The sequence below is a fragment of the Vulpes vulpes genome, chromosome 16 (genome assembly GCF_048418805.1).
Source record: "Vulpes vulpes isolate BD-2025 chromosome 16, VulVul3, whole genome shotgun sequence".
NCBI lineage: Eukaryota > Metazoa > Chordata > Mammalia > Carnivora > Canidae > Vulpes > Vulpes vulpes.
Window position 1 is genome coordinate 72121968 of NC_132795.1, and position 21029 is coordinate 72142996.

The 21029-nt window shown below is 35.2% G+C and overlaps 1 protein-coding gene across 7 annotated transcripts in view; it reads left to right on the top strand.

Annotated features, from left to right (window-relative positions):
- TSGA10 (testis specific 10) overlaps positions 1-21029 on the top strand; it is a 128629-nt gene that overhangs the window by 100518 nt on the left and 7082 nt on the right. For all 7 annotated transcript variants that reach the window (XM_072741326.1, XM_072741325.1, XM_072741329.1 and 4 more), the window contains 3 exons: positions 975-1184; positions 18626-18828; positions 20774-20878. In XM_072741326.1, coding sequence (XP_072597427.1) covers positions 975-1184; positions 18626-18828; positions 20774-20878 — 518 coding nt within the window. The remainder of the gene's footprint in view (positions 1-974; positions 1185-18625; positions 18829-20773; positions 20879-21029) is intronic.

Here is a 21029-nt window from a genome sequence, read left to right on the forward strand (position 1 = left end):
CCCATAGTCTGGAAGTGTCGTGAGAACACAGACTATTTTGCTTGTCATGGGATAGACATCTAGGCACATTGACTGAATATACTAAAAAAATATGGAATGGATGGATAGTGGATGGGTAGATGGATGAGTAGAAAGTTGTTTGAAGAATGAGTGAGAAACTGAGGAAGGAAGGGAAGGAAAATTGTGGCCAAATAACTTATTCTAGGAGCAATTTTTTTGTGCTTTGTACTTCTAAAAGCAGAAAAATTTCTTTATTTGTCTCTCAGTTCTGTCAGCTTCACATAATACCAAAAACTTCTCTGTAGGTGGCAGTGCACTTACATAAGATATTTCTCTGAAACAAAAAAAGGGGGTGGCATTATCTTGAACTTTTAAAAGCATTTATATAACTTGAGTCTCATCTTGCAGTTTTTAAAACATGCCCTTATTTCCTATAAATGTGGATTTATCCTGAATTTATACTTGCTTAGTGTCTTTTCCCCTCAGACTTACTAGTAAGTGCTAGAGAACTAACAGTCCTCATTTTATGATACGGTTATGTAGATCAGCATGCCACTTAAGAATTGGAAAATGGGTATTGTGAGTGAAACAGTGGTAGCTATTGTTTTGCCTTTACAACAATAATATTTATCTTCTAGAATAATTGAAACTGGCAAAAATAGAAGTATAGACCAAACATATATGTATCGTAACTAGCGTTGGGTTTGATACTTTTAAGTCAGAAAAGTTGTTTTCTAAACACATTAAAAATAATAACCAGTTCATCATCTTACTCGTGGATTTTATGTATAGTCATTTAAAGGCTGAATCCATATTCCCCAGTGTGTTTTGTACATATTTTTACCACTTTTATTGTAAAAATTATTTATAATCTAAGTATACTGTCAAAAGATTTTCCCCACTTTGTTGTCCATGTTGTAGCCTTTTCAAATTAAAAAATATGTGTATATATAATAATAATTTTGTCTTTGCAGCACTTAAATGCAGAAAGGTCTTACAAGTCCCAGATTTCTACCTTACACAAGTCAGTTGTAAAGATGGAAGAAGAACTTCAGAAGGTTCAGTTTGAAAAAGTGTCTGCCCTTGCAGATTTATCTTCCACAAGGGAACTTTGTATTAAACTTGACTCAAGCAAAGAACTTCTTAATCGACAGCTGATTGCCAAAGATCAAGAAATAGAAATGGTATGTGATCATTTTTAAATGGTTATTTTAATATTATTGTTACTATAAAATTACTACAATTTTAGAACAAATTCTTTTTTATAAAATATTATGTCAAGCCATATCTATCACCTTCAGATTTCTAAAGTCCAAGAGATATTAAAAAAACTAAAGTCCAAGAGATAAATTTATGACACCTGTATCCCAACAATTCAAGAAGGTAACAAAAACTTTCCTTTTGAGTATGTAATTTGCATTTACTTTTAGCCAGAAGAATTATAAAACACATAGCAATCAGCAAAGAACTATGAAGTTGGGGTTTACTCAGCTAAATTATAACTTTAATGATATTCTTTTAAGCTATATTTATTTAATGGTTGGGTTCTTTTAAGCTGTAATTCATTTGATTGTACCTACTGACATTGCACTTGCCACCATGAAATGAGTTTCAAAACATGAATGGACCTAGAGGATATTATGCTAAGTGAAATACATCAGAGAAAGACAAATACCACATGATTTCACTTATATATTCTACTATATGTAGAATCTATAAAACAAATGAATATTACAACCCATAGGTACAGAGAACAAAATGATGTTTACACAGGTGGGCAAAATGGGTGAAGGAGAGTGGGAGATACAGGTTTCCAGTTATGGAATGAATAAGTCATTACCTATACTATTAAAGATATAGTGTAGGGAATATAGCTGATGGTATTGTAATAGCATTGGATGATGACAGATGGTAGCTACACTTGTGGTAAGCATAGCCTAACATACGGATTTGTTGAACCATTATGTTGTACACCTGAAACTAATGGAACATCATGCACCATTTATACTCAAAAGAAGTAGAAGGAGAAGAAGGAGAAGGAGGAGGAGAAGAAAAGAAGAAGAAGAAAGAAATAAGAAAAGAAGAAGAAAAAGAAGAAGGAGGAGGAGGAGGAGAGGAGGAGGAGGAGGAGGAAAGAAAAAGAAAAAGAAGGAAGAAGAAGAAGAAGAAAAAGAAGAAGAAGAAGGAAGAAGAAGAAGAAGAAGAAGAAGAAGAAGAAAGAAAAAGAAAGAAAGAAAGAAAGAAAGAAAGAAAGAAAGAAAGAAGAAAGAGAGAGATAGGTCCTTGCCCTCAAGGACCTCACTGTATTGAGATGAGTGTTATACTAATAAAAAATAGTCAAGGCTTTAGAGAGGGAATTCCTAATTGGCCTGTGGGTGTCAGGGAGGGGTCCACATTGATGTGGTACTGAGCTCAAAAGGGAGAAGGCATCCTATTCAGAGAGAACAAGTAGACAATGATATGGAATTATAAATGAATTCTCGAGTGAATAGTAAGTGATTTACAATGGCCATTGTAGCATGCACAAGTGAAAGTGGCTGGAGATATTTGGAGAGATAATTGGAGCCTGGATCCTAAAGGGATACACACACACACACACACACACACACACACACAGTATAATTGAATTTACCCAAAGAATACAAAAATATTAATTCAAAGGGATATATAACACCCCCATGTTTGTAGCAGAATTACCTACAGTAGCCAAATTATGAAAACATCTCAAGTGTCCATTGATGGATGAATGGATAAAGAAGATGTAGAATAAATGAATATTACTCAGCCATTAAAAAGGAATGAAATCTTGCCATTGTAATGACATGGATGGAGCTAGAGAGTATTATACTAAATGAAATAAATTAGAAAAAGACAAATACAATATGATTTCACTCATGTGAAATTTAAGAAACAAAACAGTTGAGAAAAAGGAAAAAAAAGAGAGAGAAAGGCAAACTAAGAAACAGACAGACTTGTATAGAAAACAAACTGATGGCTACCCAAAGGAAGGTGGGTAGGGGGATGGATTAAATAAATAATGGGGATTAAGGAGTGCATTTATTGTGATGAGCACCGGGTGTTATATGGAAGTGTTGAATCACTATATCACACACCTGAAACTAATATTACACTATATCTTAACTAACTGGAATTTAAATAAAAACTGTGTAAAAAGTCAATAAATTTTGGTCATCTTTACAGTTCCAGTTTTTTTATTTTGTTAGTCTGTTGTTTTTTAGGAGGATATGATGCATTTGAGAATCATGTGTCTATTGGTTTCTGTAAGAATCCACTGTTAATATTTTATTAATGAAGTGTTATATGCAAGAATTTTCTGACTCTTCCTTAAAATTTTATTTTATTTCAGCAGGAACTTTTTAATGATGGAAGTAACCCATGAATAGATCCTCACTGTAGAAATTTTTTTTAAAGTCCTTAATTTTTTCCTTTTTTTTTTTTTTTAAATAAGACTATTTGAGAGAAAGAACGAGTAGGGAGGAGGGGCAGAGGGAGAGAGAGAAGCAGACTCCCCACTGAGCAGGGATCATGATGCAGGGCTCCATCTCAGGACCCAGAGATCATGACCTGAGCTGAAGGCAGATACTTAACTGACTAAGCCACCCAGGCAACCCCTTCAATTTTTCTTTAAAAATGTTTTTTATGTGATGAGCACATGCACTTGATGGGATGAGCACTGGGTGTTATTCTATATGTTGGCAAATTGAACACCAATAAAAAATAAATTTATAAAAAATATTTTTTACGTTTTTTCAAATTGGAAAAGTAATAAATGCCATTGTAAATGAAATATTATTAAAAGGAAATGCTAGAAAATATTATCCCAAAGCTTATTAAAATAATAATACACCATGACCAAGTTGGGTATATTCCAGTAAATTTTTTTAAGCTTTAAAATCATTACCCTTAAAAGTACAATATAAAAAGTTAAAAGTGATTTATATTAATTTTTAAACATTTTAAGGATGTTTACTTCAAGTTTTGTAGCTTCTTCACTATTCTCATAGTATTTTTTCTATTTTTTCTTTTATGTTAAAATACACATAATATAACCTTTTCTATCTTAACCATTTTTAAGTGTACGGTTCAGTAATAATAAATACATTCACATTGCTGTGCAGGCATCATCACCACCACCTGTGCCCAAAACTCTTCATCTTGTAAATCTGAAACTCTATACCTATTAACAGTAACTCCTTATTATCCCCTTTCTCCAGCCCATGGCACCCATCATTATACTTTCTCTCTTTATGATTTTTACTACTGTAAGTACCTCATGTAAGTGGATTCATATAGTATTTGTCTTTTTGTGGCTGGCTTATTTCACTTAGCATAATGCCTGCAAGGTTCATGGGTGTTGTAGCATATTACAGAATTTCTATCATTTTTAAGGCTAAATAATATTCCATCATATGAATATACTGCATTTTGCTTATCCATCATTCATTAGATGCTTGGGTTGCTTCCATATTTTAGTTATTGTGAATAATGCTGCTGTGAACATAAGTGTACACCTATCTCTTCAAGACTTTTCTTTCAATTCTTTTGGATTTATACCCAGAGGCTGAATTTCTGGATCATGTGACAATTCTACTTTTGATTTTTTGAGGGAATTTTGTACTGTTTTCTACAGTGACTGTACTATTTTTCATTCCCAGCAACAGTGCACACAGGTTCCAGTTTCTCTACACCCTTGTCAGAGGGTTGATGTGTTTCAGCTTTGTTTTTTTCTCTTCTTGATAATAGTGATCCTAGTGATAGTGAAGTGGTCCAGGCTAAGTATAAATGTATTTTAAAATACTCCTGACATAATTTTTTGTCTTTCTATATATATATGTATAATTAATTAATTAATTAATTAATGTTTATCCCCATAATAAACTGTAATTTCAAGTGCAAGGGCTGTCTTATTTACATTTGTATTTCTTCAGCTATACTGTGCATATAGGGTACACTCAAATAATTTTGTCTAAATTAAATTTTGATTTTGAGATAATTGTAGATTCACATGCAATTGTAAGAAATAATACAAAGTATCATTTACCTGTGTTCCCCCAGTGGTAACCTCCTGCAAAACTATTGTTTAATATCACAGCCAGGATGTTGACATTTAATCAGGCAAGGTATGAAACATTTCCATCACAGGATCCATCATGTTGCCCTTCTATAGCCCTGTTTACTTCCCTCCTATCTCCACCTGCTGTTTAACCCATAGCAACCACTAATCTAGTCTCCATTTCTGTAATATTATTACTTCAAAAAATTATATAAATGGAATCATATGGTATGTAACTTCTGGAGATTGGATTTTTTGACTCAGCATAATTCTCTGGAGAGTCATCTATGTTGTTGCATGTATTAATAGTTCATTCCTTTTCATTGTTAAGCAGTATTCTATGCTTTGGGTGTAACACAGTTTGTTTAACCATTCATGGATTGAAGATCACCTAGGTTATTTCCAGTTTTAAGATCTTAAATATAAAACTATTGTAAATTATATGTTTTTGTGTGAAACTAAGTCTTCATTTCTATAAATGCCCAGGAATGCAGCTTTTGGATCAAATGGTAGTTGCATAATTATTTTTTAAGAAAGTGCCAAACTATTTTCCCAAGAATCTATACCATAGTGCATTCCCACCAACAATGTGTGAGTGATCAGTTTTTCCACCTCTTTGTCCACACTTAATGGTGTCACTATTTTTTATTTTAACCATTCTGATATGTGTATAGTGTGATATCAGTGTCTAGTTGCATTTCCCTAAATTAATGAAATAGAACATATTTTTATATGATTATTTGCCATATATATTTCTTTGGTGAAACATGTCCTTGTATCTTTTGCCCATGTTCTCATTGAATTGTTTTCTTTTTTAATCTTGAGTATTATGCATTCTTTATGTATCTTAGATACTGGTCCTTTATCAGATATGTGGTTTGCAGGTATTTTCTCCCACTATGTAATTTGTGTTTTCATCTTCTTATCAGGATCTTTCTCAGAGCAAAAGTTTAAGTTTAGATGATTTGCAGTTTCTCAGTTTCTTTTATGGCTTGTGTTTTTGGCTTTAAGTCTAAAAATTCTTTGCATAACTCTCAGTCCCAAAGATTTTCCTAGGTTTTATTCTAAAAATATTATAGTTTTATGTTTCACATTTAATGCCATGATCCATTTTGAATCAGTTGCTACATAAGGTATGACGTTTACATCAAGCTTCATTTTTTTGCCTATGGGTCTCCAATTGTTTCAGTACCATTTGTTGAAAAAGTGCTCCCATCTCCTTCAAATTGATTCTTTACATTTGTGAAAAATCATTTGGACATATATGAGAGGGTCCGTTTCTTGGTTTTATATTCTTTTACATTTGTTTATATGTCTATCTTTGCCCTCATACCACACAGTTTTTATTACCATAGCCATATATAATAAGTCTTTAACTCAGACTGATTTTATTCACTTTAGCCTGCCTTTTCAAAATTGTCTTACCTATTTAGTCTCCGTGCCTTTCCATATACATTTTAGAATAGTCTACTTATTTTCACAAAAAGTTTTGCTGGGGTTTTGATAGGAATGACATTAAACCTGGGAAGAATTGACATCCTTACTATATTGAGGCTTCCAATCCATGAATATGGTATGTCTTATTTAGATCTTCTTTGATTTCTTTTATCAGCATTTTGTAGTTTTCAGCATGTAGGTTCTGTACCTGTTTTATCAGATTTACAACTGCAAAATACAAAATATTTCCCCTTCTTTTTTTTAGTTACTGTAAATGATTTTGTAGTTTTAATTTTGCCATAAATATGTTCATTGCAAGTATATAGAATTATTGATTTTTGAATGTTTATCATATCTGTGACCTTGCCGAACTCACTTACCAGTTCTAGAAGTTTTTCTGCAGATTCCATGAAATTTTCTATGTAGACAAACATGTTATTTGAAGATAAGGATTGACAAGCATGTTATTTGAAGATAAGGATTTTATTTCTTCATGATCGATCTGTATGCCATTTCTTGCCTTATTACACCAGTTAGTACTTCAGTGTTATGTTGAATAAGAATGGTGAAAGTTCTTTCTTTATTCCAATCTTAGGGGAAAAGCAGTCAATCTACCACCATTTAGCATACTGTTATCTGTAGAATTTTTTGGATGCTTTTTATCAAGTTGGGGAAGTTTCTCTCTCTTCTTATATTTCTGAGAGTTTTTATGATGAATGAAAATTAAATTTTTGTCAAATGCTTTTTCTGCATCAATTAATGTAAAGGTTCTTTTTCCTTTAGCCTGTTATTATGATTGATTATACTGATTGATTTTTTAATATGACCCAGCCTTGCATTCCTGGAATCACTCAGATAATTTTAAATGAGAAAGTAGAGGTTAAGGGGTAAGATCTATATTTCCATTTTCATTCTCCAGTGAAATTATTTAAAGCACTACAATAAGGAATTTTAGAATCTTTTACAGCCTTAGTTTTCTTCATTAAAAAATTTTTGCTTACTGAATGTTGGTTCACAATCCTCCTGGGAGCTACCTGGGTGTAATTTGAAATAGTCCTTGTACTCAGAGGGCAAGAAGAGACAAAAAAGAAAGATAAGCCACTCCAAGTTGGTAAGTGGAGGTTTTATTAGGCAAAGGGAACTTACATATGAGACTTGTCTTGGACAGCAGCAATATAAGCCACTCCAAGTTGGTAAGTGGAGGTTACTGGAGTGCAAAGGCTAAAAGATAAAATTCCACTAGGATCAGTCCAATGAGGCATATAAAAGTGTGTAGCACAGATTCACATGGATTCCATGAAGGAGCAAGAGGATGGCTGTTGTATTATCCAATTTATCCTAAATATTTCAACAATTAGTTATGCAATACATTTTTTTTAAAAAAGGAAACTAGTAACTTCATGATAAAAAGAAGCAAAACAATAGGCTACTTAGATGTTTAATAAAGAACCATGGAAAGTGATAGTTAAGAGGCCCCTTCTGGAGTCAGAGAAAGCCTTAAAGACATCCCAAATGCCTTGCAAAGGAGTCCAAATTTAATTCGATCAGACTGTAATAAAATTTATAACCCTAGGCCATTGTCAAATCAATAGAGGAGTTAGCAAATAATGGAGGCTAACATGTAGATGATGCCAACAGAGACAGACCAACTAGAAACTTAACAAGAAGATCAGGGACAGAGACAGTTAAAGATAGCCTGGCTAAATCCATTGTCATCCCAAGAGAATGATTTAGAGAGATTATGAACATGCTGATGGTAAATGAGTCAGTGTAATCATGCATATACCCTGAGGAATAATATCAGAGGCTATACACTGCAAGGGAAATAGATTTCATGGAAACTGTCCAGAGGAAGGAAGGGAGGAAGGAAAGATGGAAGAAGACAAGGAAGGAAGAATGAAAAAGAGAGAAAGAGAAGGGAAGGGAAGGGGAAGGAAAAGGAAAGGAAGACCACAATAAGCCCTAATGTGGGGAGGATCAGTATTATGAGTTGTTATAATATAGTATCTTAAATGTCCAGTTTTCAACAACAAGAATTTGACTCTCAAAGAAATAAGAAAGTGTGACTCATCTGTAGGTAAATATAGCAAGCAAAAGAAGCCTTTAAGAACAGTTTATAATTTCTCTATTCTTATTATTAATCTCTATTGATGAGACATTGTCATTATACATTCCTTTACTTCTTTAGACATAGTTTCCTTTAGAGTTAAGATGGTAGAGGAGTAGAGGGACCTTATGCTTGCCTCATCTCTTGAACACAGCTAGATAAATATCAAATCATTCTGATCACCCAAGAAATTGATCTGAGGACTGGGAGAACAAACTGCATATCTAGAGGTAGAAAAACGGCCACATTGTGGCAGGTAGGAGTTGCAGAGAATTGATTTGGGGAGAAAAAACTGCAGGTGCTGCAGAAGGGTGGGAGCCCTAATCATGGAGAAAGGAGTAAGAGAGAAAGAGTGAAAGCAGCACACAGGGAATTGCACAAGAAAAACTATTCCTCAAAATTATTGACTAGGAAAAGGAGAGGGGCTGCCTACCACAAGTTTTTGTCAAGCAGTGGAGCTCAAAGTCTGAAGTTTTAGAAGTCCATGCCATTGCCACAGTCATGACTGGTGGGCTTAGTGGTGCTCCAGTGAGGAAGGAGGGCAGAGGCCTGGGAGCAGGCAGTGTGGTCTGAGGATCCCCTGGGTCCCACAGGGAGAAACAGTTCCTCTTCTTGGAATGCATTTGGGAGTGGTGGCATGGCCTCTCCAGGAACAAAAGGGCTGGCAGGCACCAACGTGCTGCCCTGTTTACTAGCAAAGAAACTGGCTTAGGACAGCAAACGTTGGTGCTAGCTTTTTTTTTTTTTTAAAGATTTTATTTATTTATTCATGAGAGAGAGAGAGAGAGAGAGGCAGAGACAGAGAGAGAGAGAGAGAGAGAGAGAGGCAGAGACATAGGCAGAGGGAGATCCCAGGACCTCGGGATCATGACCTGAGCCAAAGGCAGATGCTCAACCACTGAGCCACCCAGGTGCCCTGGTGCTAGCTTTTTGCTCTGATTTACCATAAACTCCAAACCACTGCATGGTCATGCTACTGTGTAGTCATGTGAATCTTTTCTGTGGCAAACCAGCACCAGCCACAGCATGACAAGACCCTCCCCCAGAGGATCAGTGAGGGGCCATGCCACAGGGGTCCCTAAAATTTGGAGTTTTGATACCCAGCTGTTCTTCTGAGATAAAACACAGGAGTACTGTGTTGCTTGGAAGGCAGATACATTGGACACAGGCTGAAGGCAGTGATCTGATGAAAGCTGGGGACACAAGAGGGGAGATTGTTTGCTCTTCTGTAAGAGCTTCCTGAAAGAATGATAGGTGCAAACTACCCCCTCCAGGGAGAAGAGTGGGTGAGCCATGCCACTTTGCCCCCCCCTCCCCCCCCCCTCCGCCATCAGCACTGACCAGCTTCAGTGAGCAACACAGTACTCCCCAGTGGAGGCTGGAGACGCTTACACCAAGCCCCACCCCTCTGTGCCCTGCAGGTGCATCTCCACCAGGGGAATCAGCAGAGCAGGCCTCTCCTCCAAAAGACCAGCACAAACTCCTTGCACATACCAAGTCTACTGATGATAGAGTGCTGAAAAGCGGGATCCCTGGGTGGCGCAGCGGTTTAGTGCCTGCCTTAGGCCCAGGGCGCGATTCTGGAGACCCGGGATTGAATCCCACGTCGGGCTTCTGGTGCATGGAGCCTGCTTCTCCCTCTGCCTATGTCTCTGCCTCTCTCTCTGTGTGTGTGTGTGACTATCATGAATAAATAAAAATTTTTTTAAAAGGGGTGCTGAAAAGCATCAGTTCTAGGGAAAATAGTATCTAGCGTTTTTTAACAAAAAGACCAAAACACACCCAGTTAAAACTTCCCACATAGTGGACAAGGTCCGAACACCCTCCACTGTAGGCAAGAAGAAACTGCAGAGGACTTACCTGAGAGAAAGAATAGCCAACATGCACCAGTCCTAAGACATATAGGACCTCTTCTTAATATAGCCGTATTCTCAGGAGCAGGAATATAGCAGTCTTTCCTAACAAACACACATGCAAAAAAAACAGTGATCTAGACAAAATGACAGGATGGAGGAATTCACCCCCAAAAGAAAGAACAAGAAGTAATGTCCAGGGATTTAATCAAAACAGATATAAGATGCCTGAACCAGGATTTAAAACAACAATCATAAGGGTATTAGCTTGGCTTGAGAAAAGCATAGAAGACACTAGAGAATCCCTTACTGTGGAGATAAAAGAATTAAAAACTATTCAAGCCAAAGTTTTAAAAAATTCTATAATTGGGATACAAAACCAACTGGATACAGTGACAATGAGGATTGAAGCAGAGGAATGAATCAGTGATATAGAAGATAAAATTACAGAAAATAATAAAGCTGAAAAGAAGAGGGAAAGAATCGTGAATGTAGACTTAGAGAACTCAGTGACTCCTTAAAGCATAATATTTGTGTCATAGGAATCTCAGAAAAAGAAGAAAGGGAAAAGGGGGCAGAAAGTTTGTGAGTAAATTATAGCTGATCTGGGGAAGTAAACAGACATCAAAATCCAGGAGGCACGGAGAACTCGCATCAAATTCAACAAAAGCTGGCCCACATATCATAGTCAAATTCACAAAATACACAAACAAGGAAAGAATCTTGGAGGCAGCAAGGTGGGGCGGGGGGAAGTTCTTAATTTACAAGGGAAGACAGATTAGCTTTGTAGCAGATCTGACCACAGAAACTTGGCGCACCAGAAGAGAGTGCATGATATATATTCAACATGCTAATGGGAAAAATATGTAGCCAAAAATATTTTATCCAGCAAGCTATCATTCAGAACAGAAGGGGAGATAAAGAGTTTCCCAGACAAATAAAAGGTAAAGGAGTTTGTGACCATTAAACCAGCCCTGCAAGAAATATTAAAGGGGCCTCTTTGAGTGGAAAAGAAAGCCAAAACAACAAAGACTAGAAAGGAACAGAGAATTTTCACCAGAAACATTAACTTTACAGAATTTAAGTAAAAATTTGATGGGAACCAAACTAAACCCCCCAAAAGTGGATTTCTTTACTTCTTTGAACTAAAATATGTACTTATATTTTTTAAAATATGTACCATAAATACTTGAACTAAAATGTTTAGAATAGCTCCTTTAATTCCTTTATCTGCTATGTTGGTCTATATATACTTGCTGGGTTTTTTCCTATCATATTATTTAAAAGATAATTAAAAGGTGATAATTATAACAATATATAATTGTACTTGTGATGTATAGATGTAACATGTAAAATGCTTATAGCACTAAAGAGAGAAGGAAATAGAACTATATAGGAATAATATTTCTGTATTTATCTGGAAATAAGCAGTTCAACAATAGTAGTTGGAAACTTTGATACATCACTCTCAATAAGGAAGAAAGCAAATAGAACATCAACAAAGAAATAGAAAACTCCAACAAAACAAAAATCAAACTAAGGTTAACAGGTATCTATAAAGCACTCTACCAAACAACAGTAGAATACATAGTTTTCTCAATTGTACATGAATTATCCTCTAGGATAGACCATATGTTAGGCCATAAAACAAGTCTTAATACATTTAAAAGGATTCAAATCACACAGAGTATATTCTCCCACCAGAATGCAATTGTTAGGAATCAATAAAAGAAGAAAATTTGGGAAATTCACAAGTATATGGAAAATGAACAACACACTCCCCAATACCAGTGCGTCAAAGAAGAAGAGAATACTCTGAGGTTAAGGAAAATGAAAACACAATGTGCCAAAATTTATAAGATGCCAGTTCAATCAGTAGTTACATGGAAATAATAGCTGTAAATGTCTATATATATATTTTTTAAAAAGATCTTAAATCACTAACCTAATCTTTCACTTATGACACTGAAAAAAGAGAAGCAAACTAAACCTAAAGTAAGAGGAAAGAAAGAAATTACAAAGCTTAGTACAGGAATTAATAAAAACAAAATGGGAAAACAATAGAGAACATCCAAAAAAAAAAAACCCCCAAAAGGTTGGTCTTTCACAATATCAACAAAATCGGTAAAACTTTAGCTACTCAGAGAGAGAAAGAGAAGTCAAATTACTAAAAACAGGAATGAAAGGGGGGATGCTACTACCAATCTTACAAAAAATAAAAGATTCTGAAGGAATATTATGAGAAACTAAATGTCAAAAATTATATAACTTGGGTAAAGTCAGTAAATTCCCAGAAAGAAAATAGTGAAACTAACAAGGAAAAATAGAAAATATATCTTTAATGAGTAAAGAGATTGAGTTAGTGATTTTAAAACTCTCATACAGATAAGTTGAGGCCCAGGTGGCTTTAGTTGTAAATATTTCCAATGTTTAAAGATAAATTGATACACATTTTCACAAGCTCTTTCAAAAACAAAAGAGAATGTTCCCCAGTGAAACCAGATTACCCTGATGCCCAAAGATAGCATGAGAAAACTGTAGATCAATATCTCTTATGTATTTAGATGAAAAATCCTCAAGGAAATATTAGAAAAGTGAATCTAACAATATAAAATGAATTTTTACCATGATCAAGTGGATGTATCCCCAGAATGCAAGGTTGTTCTAATGCCTGAAATCCAATTATGAAATATATCGTATCATTAGAATAAGGAATAAAAACCAATGATCACCTCAATAGATGCAGAAAAAGGATTTGACAAAATCCAGCACCATTTTGTGATAAAAACAATATAAACTAGGAATAGACGGGAACTTTACTGGGACTCCTGGGTGGCTCAGTGGTTGAGCGTTTACCTTCGGCTCAGGGAGTGATCCCAGGTCCAGGGATTGAGTACCACATCGGGCATTCTGTAGGGAGCCTGCTCTCCCTCTGCCTCTCTCTGTGTGTCTCTCATGGATAAATAAGTAAAGTCTTAAAAAAAAAAAAGATGGGAACTTTACCATCTATGAAAATCCCTGAGTTAACATCATACTTAATGTTGAAATACTGATTGAATGTTTTCCCCCTTTCTTATCAGTAACAAGATAAAAATGCCCTCCTCCTCTCTTCTGTTCAACATTTTTACTAGAGGTTCTCACCTGAGCAATTTAAAGTAAAAAAGAAATAAAAGACATTCAGATCGATAAAGAAGAAAAACTATCTTTATTCATAGATGACATTATCTTGGATATGGAAAATCCTAAGGGATATGCTAAAAAAAAACCCCTAAATTAATACATAAGTTCATTAAGGTTACAGCACAAGATCAATATACAATAATTAGTTATATCTCTATGTATTAGCAATGAACAATCCAAAGATGAAAATAAAACAATTCCATCAAATGGGATTGCATCCAAAGGGATTGCACCAAGAGGAGGTAAAATACTTAGGTATAAATTTAACAAAAGAAGTGCGCTCGGTGTTATACTATATGTTGGCAAATTGAATTTAAATAAAATAAATAAAAAATATTCATTGTTTCTAATGCTTGAGTAATATTCTATTGTATGTATATATATATATACATACACCACATCTTCTTTATCCATTCATCTTTCAATGGACACCAAAGCTCCTTCCACAGTTTGGCCACTGTGGACATTGCTGCTATAAACATGGGGGTGCAGGTGTCTTGGTCTTTCAAGCATCTGTATCTTTGGGGTAACTCCCCAGGAGTGCAATTGCTGGGTCATAGGGTAGCTCTAATTTTTATTTATTTTTATTTTTATTTTTTGTATATTTTTTTATTGGAGTTCAAATTTGCCAACATAGAGTATAACACCCAGTGCTCATCCCATCAAGTGCCCCCCTCAGTGCCCGTCACCAAGTCACCCCATCCCCCCACGCACCTCTCCTTCCACTACCCCTTGTTCATTTTACAGAGTTAGGAGTCTCTCATGTTCTGTCACCCTTTCTGATATTTCCTACTCATTTTCTCTCCTTTCCCTGTATGGATGTAATAATAATAATAATAATAATAATAAAATATGAAATAAGGAAAAATTAAATAAATAAAAAGGAAGTGCAAAACTAGTGCTTTACAAAACTAGAAAACATTGTTAAAAAAATTTTTAAAAGACCTAAGTAAATAGAAAGACATCCTGTATTCATGGATTAGAAGACTGAACATTGTTAAAGGGCAACACAACCCCAAATTGATCTATAGATCCAATACAATGCCTATCAGAAGTTGGTTTCTTTGTGGAAATTGCCAAGATGATGTAAAATTAATATGCAAGCTCAAGTGACCTAGAGTAGCCAAAACAATCTTGAAAAAGAACAAAATCAGAACTAACAACACTTCCCAATTTCAAAACTGGCTATAGAAGTACAGTAATCCATATAGTGTAATATCAGCATGAAAAAAAGACATACAAGCCAGTGGAACATAATTGAGAATCCAGAAATAAACTCTTAAATTTGTAGTCAAATGGTTTTCAAAAAATCGATGCCAATACAATACATCTACATGGAAAAGAATGAAGTTGGATTCTTATCACATACCATATGCAGTAATTAAAGTGGGTTATAGGCCTGTATATAAGAGCTAAAATGACAAAACTCTTAATGAGAAAACATAGAAGTAAATCTTTGTGACCTTGGGTTAGATAATGCTTTCTTTTTTTGTTTTAAAGATTTTATTTATTTATTCATGAAAGAGAGGCAGAGACACAGGCAGAGGGAGAAGCAGGCTCCATGCAGGGAGCCTGACGTGGGACTCGATCCTGGGTCTCCAGGATCATGCCCTGGGCTGAAGGCAGCGCTAAACCACTGAGCCACCCAGGCTGCCCAGGTAATGCTTTCTTAGATCTACATCAAAAGCATAAGCCACAGAAGAAAAAATAGATTAAGAAGATTTCCTCAATTTTTCCAACACCATTTGTTGAAGAGACTTTTTTCCATTGGGTAGTCTTTCCTGCTTTGTCAACGATTAGTTAACCATGTAGTTGTGGATCCATTTCTGGGTTTCCTATCCTGTTCCATTGATCTATGGGTCTTTGTGCCAGTACCATTCTGTCTTGATGACCACAGCTTTGTAATATAGCTTAAAGTCTAGAACTGTGATGGCTCTAGCTTTACTTTTCTTTTTCAAGATTGCTTTGCTCTTCGGGATATTTTGTGGTTTCATGCAAATTTTAGGATTGTTAGCTCTAGCTCTGTGAAAAATGCTGGTGGTATTTTGATAGAGATTGCATGAAATGTGTAGATTGTTTTGGATAGTTAGACATTTTAACAAAATTTGCTCTTCCAATCCATGAGCATGGGATGTTCTTCTATTTCTTTGTGTCGTCTTCAATTTTTTTCATAAGTTTTCTATAGTTTTCAGAGTACAGATCTTTTACTTTTGGTTAGGTTTATTCCTAGGTATCTTATGGCTTTGGGTGCAGTGGTAAATGGGATCGCTTCCTTGATTTCTCTTCCTGATGCTTTGTTGTTGATTTATAGAAATGCAACAGATTTTTATATCCTATGACTTTAGTGAATTCCTGTATTAGTTATAGCAATTTTTTGGTGGAGTCTTTTGGGTTTTCTATATAGATATCATGTCTTCTGCAAAGAGCAAAAGTTTGACTTCCTCTTTGCTGATTTGGATGCCTTTTATTTCTTTGTTGTCTGATTGCTGAGGCAAGGATTTCCAGTACTATATTGAACAACAGTGGTGAGCGTGGACATCCCTGTCGTGTTCCTGACCTTAGGGGGAAAGCTCTGTTTTTCCCCATGGAGGATGATATTAGCTGTGGGTCTTTCATATATGGCCTTTATGGTGTTGAGGTATGTTTCCTCTATCCCTGCTTTGTGGAGGGTGTTTATCAAGAAAGGATGTTGTGTTTTGTCAAATACTTTTTCTGCATCATTATTTCTCAGCCATAAAAGAGAACAAAATCTTGCCATTTGTAATGATGTGGATGGAGCTAGAGTGTATTATGCTAAGCTAAATATAAGTCAATTTGAAAAGAACAAATATGATATGATTTTACTCCTATGTGGAATTTAAGAAACAAAACAGATGAACAAGGGAAAAGAAAAAGAAGAGAGGGAGTAAACCATAGAAGAGACTCTTAACTACAGAGAACAAACTAAGGGTTGCTGGAGAGCAGGTGGACAGGAGATGGTATAAATGAGTGCTGGGTATTAAGGAGGGCACTTGTGATGAGTACTGGGTGTTGTATGTAAGTGATGTATCACTAAATTCTACTCTTGAAACTAATATTCACTATGTGTTAACTAACTGGAATTTAAATAAAAAGAAACAAAAAAAACAGTTGAATTGTACCTTTAAGTGGGTGAGTTGTGTGGTATGTAAATTATAATCCAATAAAGCTATTGCCAAAAAAAGTGATGCTCCATTTTGTATTCCTGCTGGCAGAGTGTATGAAATTACTTTGCTTATTTTAATGTTAATATGCCCTAAGAAATTTGCCAATCTGATAAACTATAACCATGGTTCAGGTGAAAGAGATTTTGCTTCCATGTGGCCATTTAGCAATGCCTAGAGACTTGTTTTTTAGAAGATTATTTATTTATTTGAGAGAGAGAGAGCATGCATAAGTGGGGGGAGGGGCAGAAGAGAGAGAGAGAGAGAGAAGCTGACTCCCTGCTGAGCACGGAGCATGACACAGGGCTCTGATCCCAGAACCCTAAAATGGTGACCTGAGATGAAATCAGACACTTAACCGACTAAGCCACCAAGGCACCCTGGAGACATTTTTGATTGTCCCAAATGGGGTAGGAGGATGCTGTTGATCTCTAATGAGTAGAGCATATATCCTATAATGCATAAGACACATCCCTTGACCAAATAATTATCCAACCCAAAAGGTCAGTAGTGTCAAGATAAAGAAATCCTGGACTAAAAGAACATCTTGTTTCATTTATATTCATTTAAGTATTAGTAGGGGTAATTTTTTTCCCTGTATGTTTACTAATGAGTTGTATTTTGTAAATCTTCTGTTTGTACCATTAGTTCATATTTCTCATCAATTCATATGAGTTCCTTTTGATAGCAAGATTTAACCATTGTATTTATTGAGTTTCTTTAAAAATTTATTTTTAGGGCAGCATGGGTGGCTGAGCAGTTTAGCACCGCCAAGGTGTGATCCTGAAGACCCGGGATTGATGTTGGGCTCCCTGCATAAAGCCTGCTTCTCCCTCTGCCTTTGTCTCTGCCATTCTCTCTCTGTGTGTCTCTCATGAATAAATAAATAAAATCTTTAAGAATAAATAAATAATTTTTAAAAACTTGAGTATGGTTTACACACAATGTTGCATTAGTTTCAAGTGTACAATGTATTGATTCAACAAGGTTCTACATGAGGCTGTGCTCACCACAAGTGTAATTACTACTTGTCATCATACAAACTGAGTTTATATTCTTTCAGTTGTTTCCTTGTAAGTTTAGGTTTACATTGACTATTGATAAGTTTATTTGGTTATATATCATTTTTAACTATCTAGTCTAGACAGTTCTTCCCCTATGTGCTCACTCCTACCCCAGTAATTTCATTTTTATTAAATTCTCTTTTCTTAGAATTTTATTTTTTTCATGTCTAACTTTTTAAATACATGTAGAACTTATTATAATGTGTAATTATGATATAAAGAATACTTTTTTTTCCTAAATAGCAATATCCTCCTTTTGAAAAAACATTTGGCTTAGAGAGCATTTTTGAGGCTAAGATAACTTTCAAAAAATTAAGCTTACCACAGGTTTATGCAAGAGGGGGAATATGATTTTATTCCTTATCTTCCTTAACTATGAAGTACAATAATATTCTATAAGGTAGTTAGGTGTTTGTAACTCACCTAACTCAGGACAAAGCAGAAGTCATGTCAGTCTTGCAGAAATATATAAAGAAATATTAATGATAGAAATGGAAGTTGTTTGCAGTTTGGAATTATTAATAAATTATGAATTTTTGATATGATTAGAGAGTTGGAGAAAGTGATACTGTGTGTATATGTGTGTTTGGTAAGAAGGACATAATTTCTAATTAAGAAATTAAAAGAGGTTGTTGGTTTATAACATAATACAGAAATTCATGAGTCTCTGATAATAGATCAGTTAAATAAATGGGAATAAATATAGATATCTTCCTATTATCGTACAGATGGAGAATGAGTTAGATTCTGCTCGCTCTGAAATAGAACTCCTCAGGAGTCAGATGACAAATGAGAGAATCTCCATGCAGAATCTAGAAGCTTTGCTGGTGGCCAATCGAGACAAAGAATATCAGTCTCAGATAGCGCTTCAAGAAAAAGAATCTGAAATTCAGCTTCTTAAAGAACACCTTTGTTTGGCAGAAAATAAAATGTGAGTTGATTAGCAATATAATAGCATAAAGTCATATTTTTAAAATTGTTGATAGGTTAGTAGAATTTTATAGGTTAGTAGAATTTTAAAGCTGGAATTTAGACAATTTAGTGCCCATCTTTTGCCATTCATTAAACTGAGGACCAGAAATATTGGGATTTGCCCAAGATATAGTACTCATTTCTATTATATGTTTATCTAAATTTACCTAAACTTAAATTTAACCATCAACAAAGATGATAGTTAAATTTAAGTTAACCAAAAAAAAATTTTTTAAGTTAACCATCTTTGTTGATGGTTAAATTTAACCATCAGAGCTTTGGATATAATAGAATATCTGACCTTAAATATTACCTTTTAGAAATATTACAGCAAGTTTTTGGAAAAAAAATAAGCACTTCCGAAACCAGAATAATTTTTGTTTATGGACCCACCTGGTATTGCTGCCTAGACTTTAGACTTGTCTCAGTATTTCCTTATATACCTGTTAAGTATATATTGGGTACCTGGAAGAACTCCCATAGAATACTAAAGACCCTTAGGACACTGATTTTGGTTTTGTTTTTTTAAAGCATCCCTAGCACCATTAGCATCTTACTATAAGACCATTGGCTAGAAGGTTGGGCAGAAATGCCTGCCTGGATAGTGAATGTTTTATTATTAAATTTGGTGACCTCTCACAAAAACTGATGGGGACTATTAGTCTCTGTTGTTATGTGTCCCATCTATAACACCAGCTTCAACTCTGCCCTCCCATCTGATCACGGGACCTGGGGAAGGATAGGAATCATGGTCTCAGGAATTAGTCATTCCTGGGAGCACCTGACTGAGCAAAGGCTACAAAGCCAAGGCCAGTTTCCTTGAGAAACTGTTTTCAGGTTATGGCAGCTGTGAGTCATTCTTTTTAGTCACTGTAGCTGGGATTTTGTAATATTTTCAACTGGTTTTGCAGGATCACTTGCTCAAGCTGTTAGGTGGAAATCTACCCTAATGAGATATGCCCAACCTCCCCGCCCCCCACCTTTAGGGGTACATTGTGTTTTAGACTGGTTGGTAAGTACAATCATTTAGAACTGGTAAGCATAATAAACTTTTGTGTTCTTAATCTCTATAAAGTTTAGATTTCAGCAGTCAACAGTACTGTCCTGAAGGCAAGCAAAGAGGATAGAATGTTCTGTGCAAGCAGCATTCATTGCTTTCATCATCCTCCTTATGATAATGTGCCTTATCACAGGATTTTTGAGGCATTGTTTGTCCCTAAGGAGGATCCTGTTAAATTGAAGACATATTACATTTTTAACAGTTTGTATATCAAATTTCATTATAAATTGCATGAATCAAATTTCATTATAAGTATATACAAAACACTTGGTTTGGGACGCCTGGGTGGCTCAGCGATTGAGTGTTTGCCTTCAGCCCAGCTCATGATCCTGGAGTCCCGGGATCGAGTCCTGTGTCAGGCTCCCTGCATAGAGCCTGCTTCTCCTTCTGTCTGCCTATGTCTCTACCTCTCTCTCTCTGTGTCTCTCATGAATAAAACACACACACACACACACACACACTTGGTTGATTTCATAAATATATATAATAGGACTAATCATAATGTTGATTATTTGGTTATAATACTACTTTGCATATAATACCTTAGAGTACTTTAAAAATAGATAATATAGATAGATAATAGGTAATATTATCCCATCTAAACATAGGGAAACAGATAAGGTTTAACTAATTGGATGGGACTGGGACAGCTTAGTCTTTTCAAGCAGACTACTTTCATATTTACTACACCTAAAATTGGCATATTTTAGATGTACTAATACAACCATAAAAATCACAGTTTGGCTTTGTTCCAGCTGAGGAACCATGGCCAACATGGTTTAATGTACTCTAGAAGTCCTAGCCATATTTTAAATTTAATCAACTGTCACACTTTTTTATACAGGGCCATCCAGAGTAGAGACGTGGCCCAGTTCAGAAATGTTGTAACACAATTGGAAGCCGATTTAGACATTACCAAACGACAGCTAGGGACGGAACGCTTTGAAAGGTAAATTTGTCTTTATGCAATGTTTGGAAATCTGGAAGACATTGTTTTTTAGATAACAACAACAGATTCTGGTAATTTCATGATGCTTAGCTTTTAAAGTATGAACCGAACTACAGTTTTATGACAGTATTAATAATATCACTGGATATAA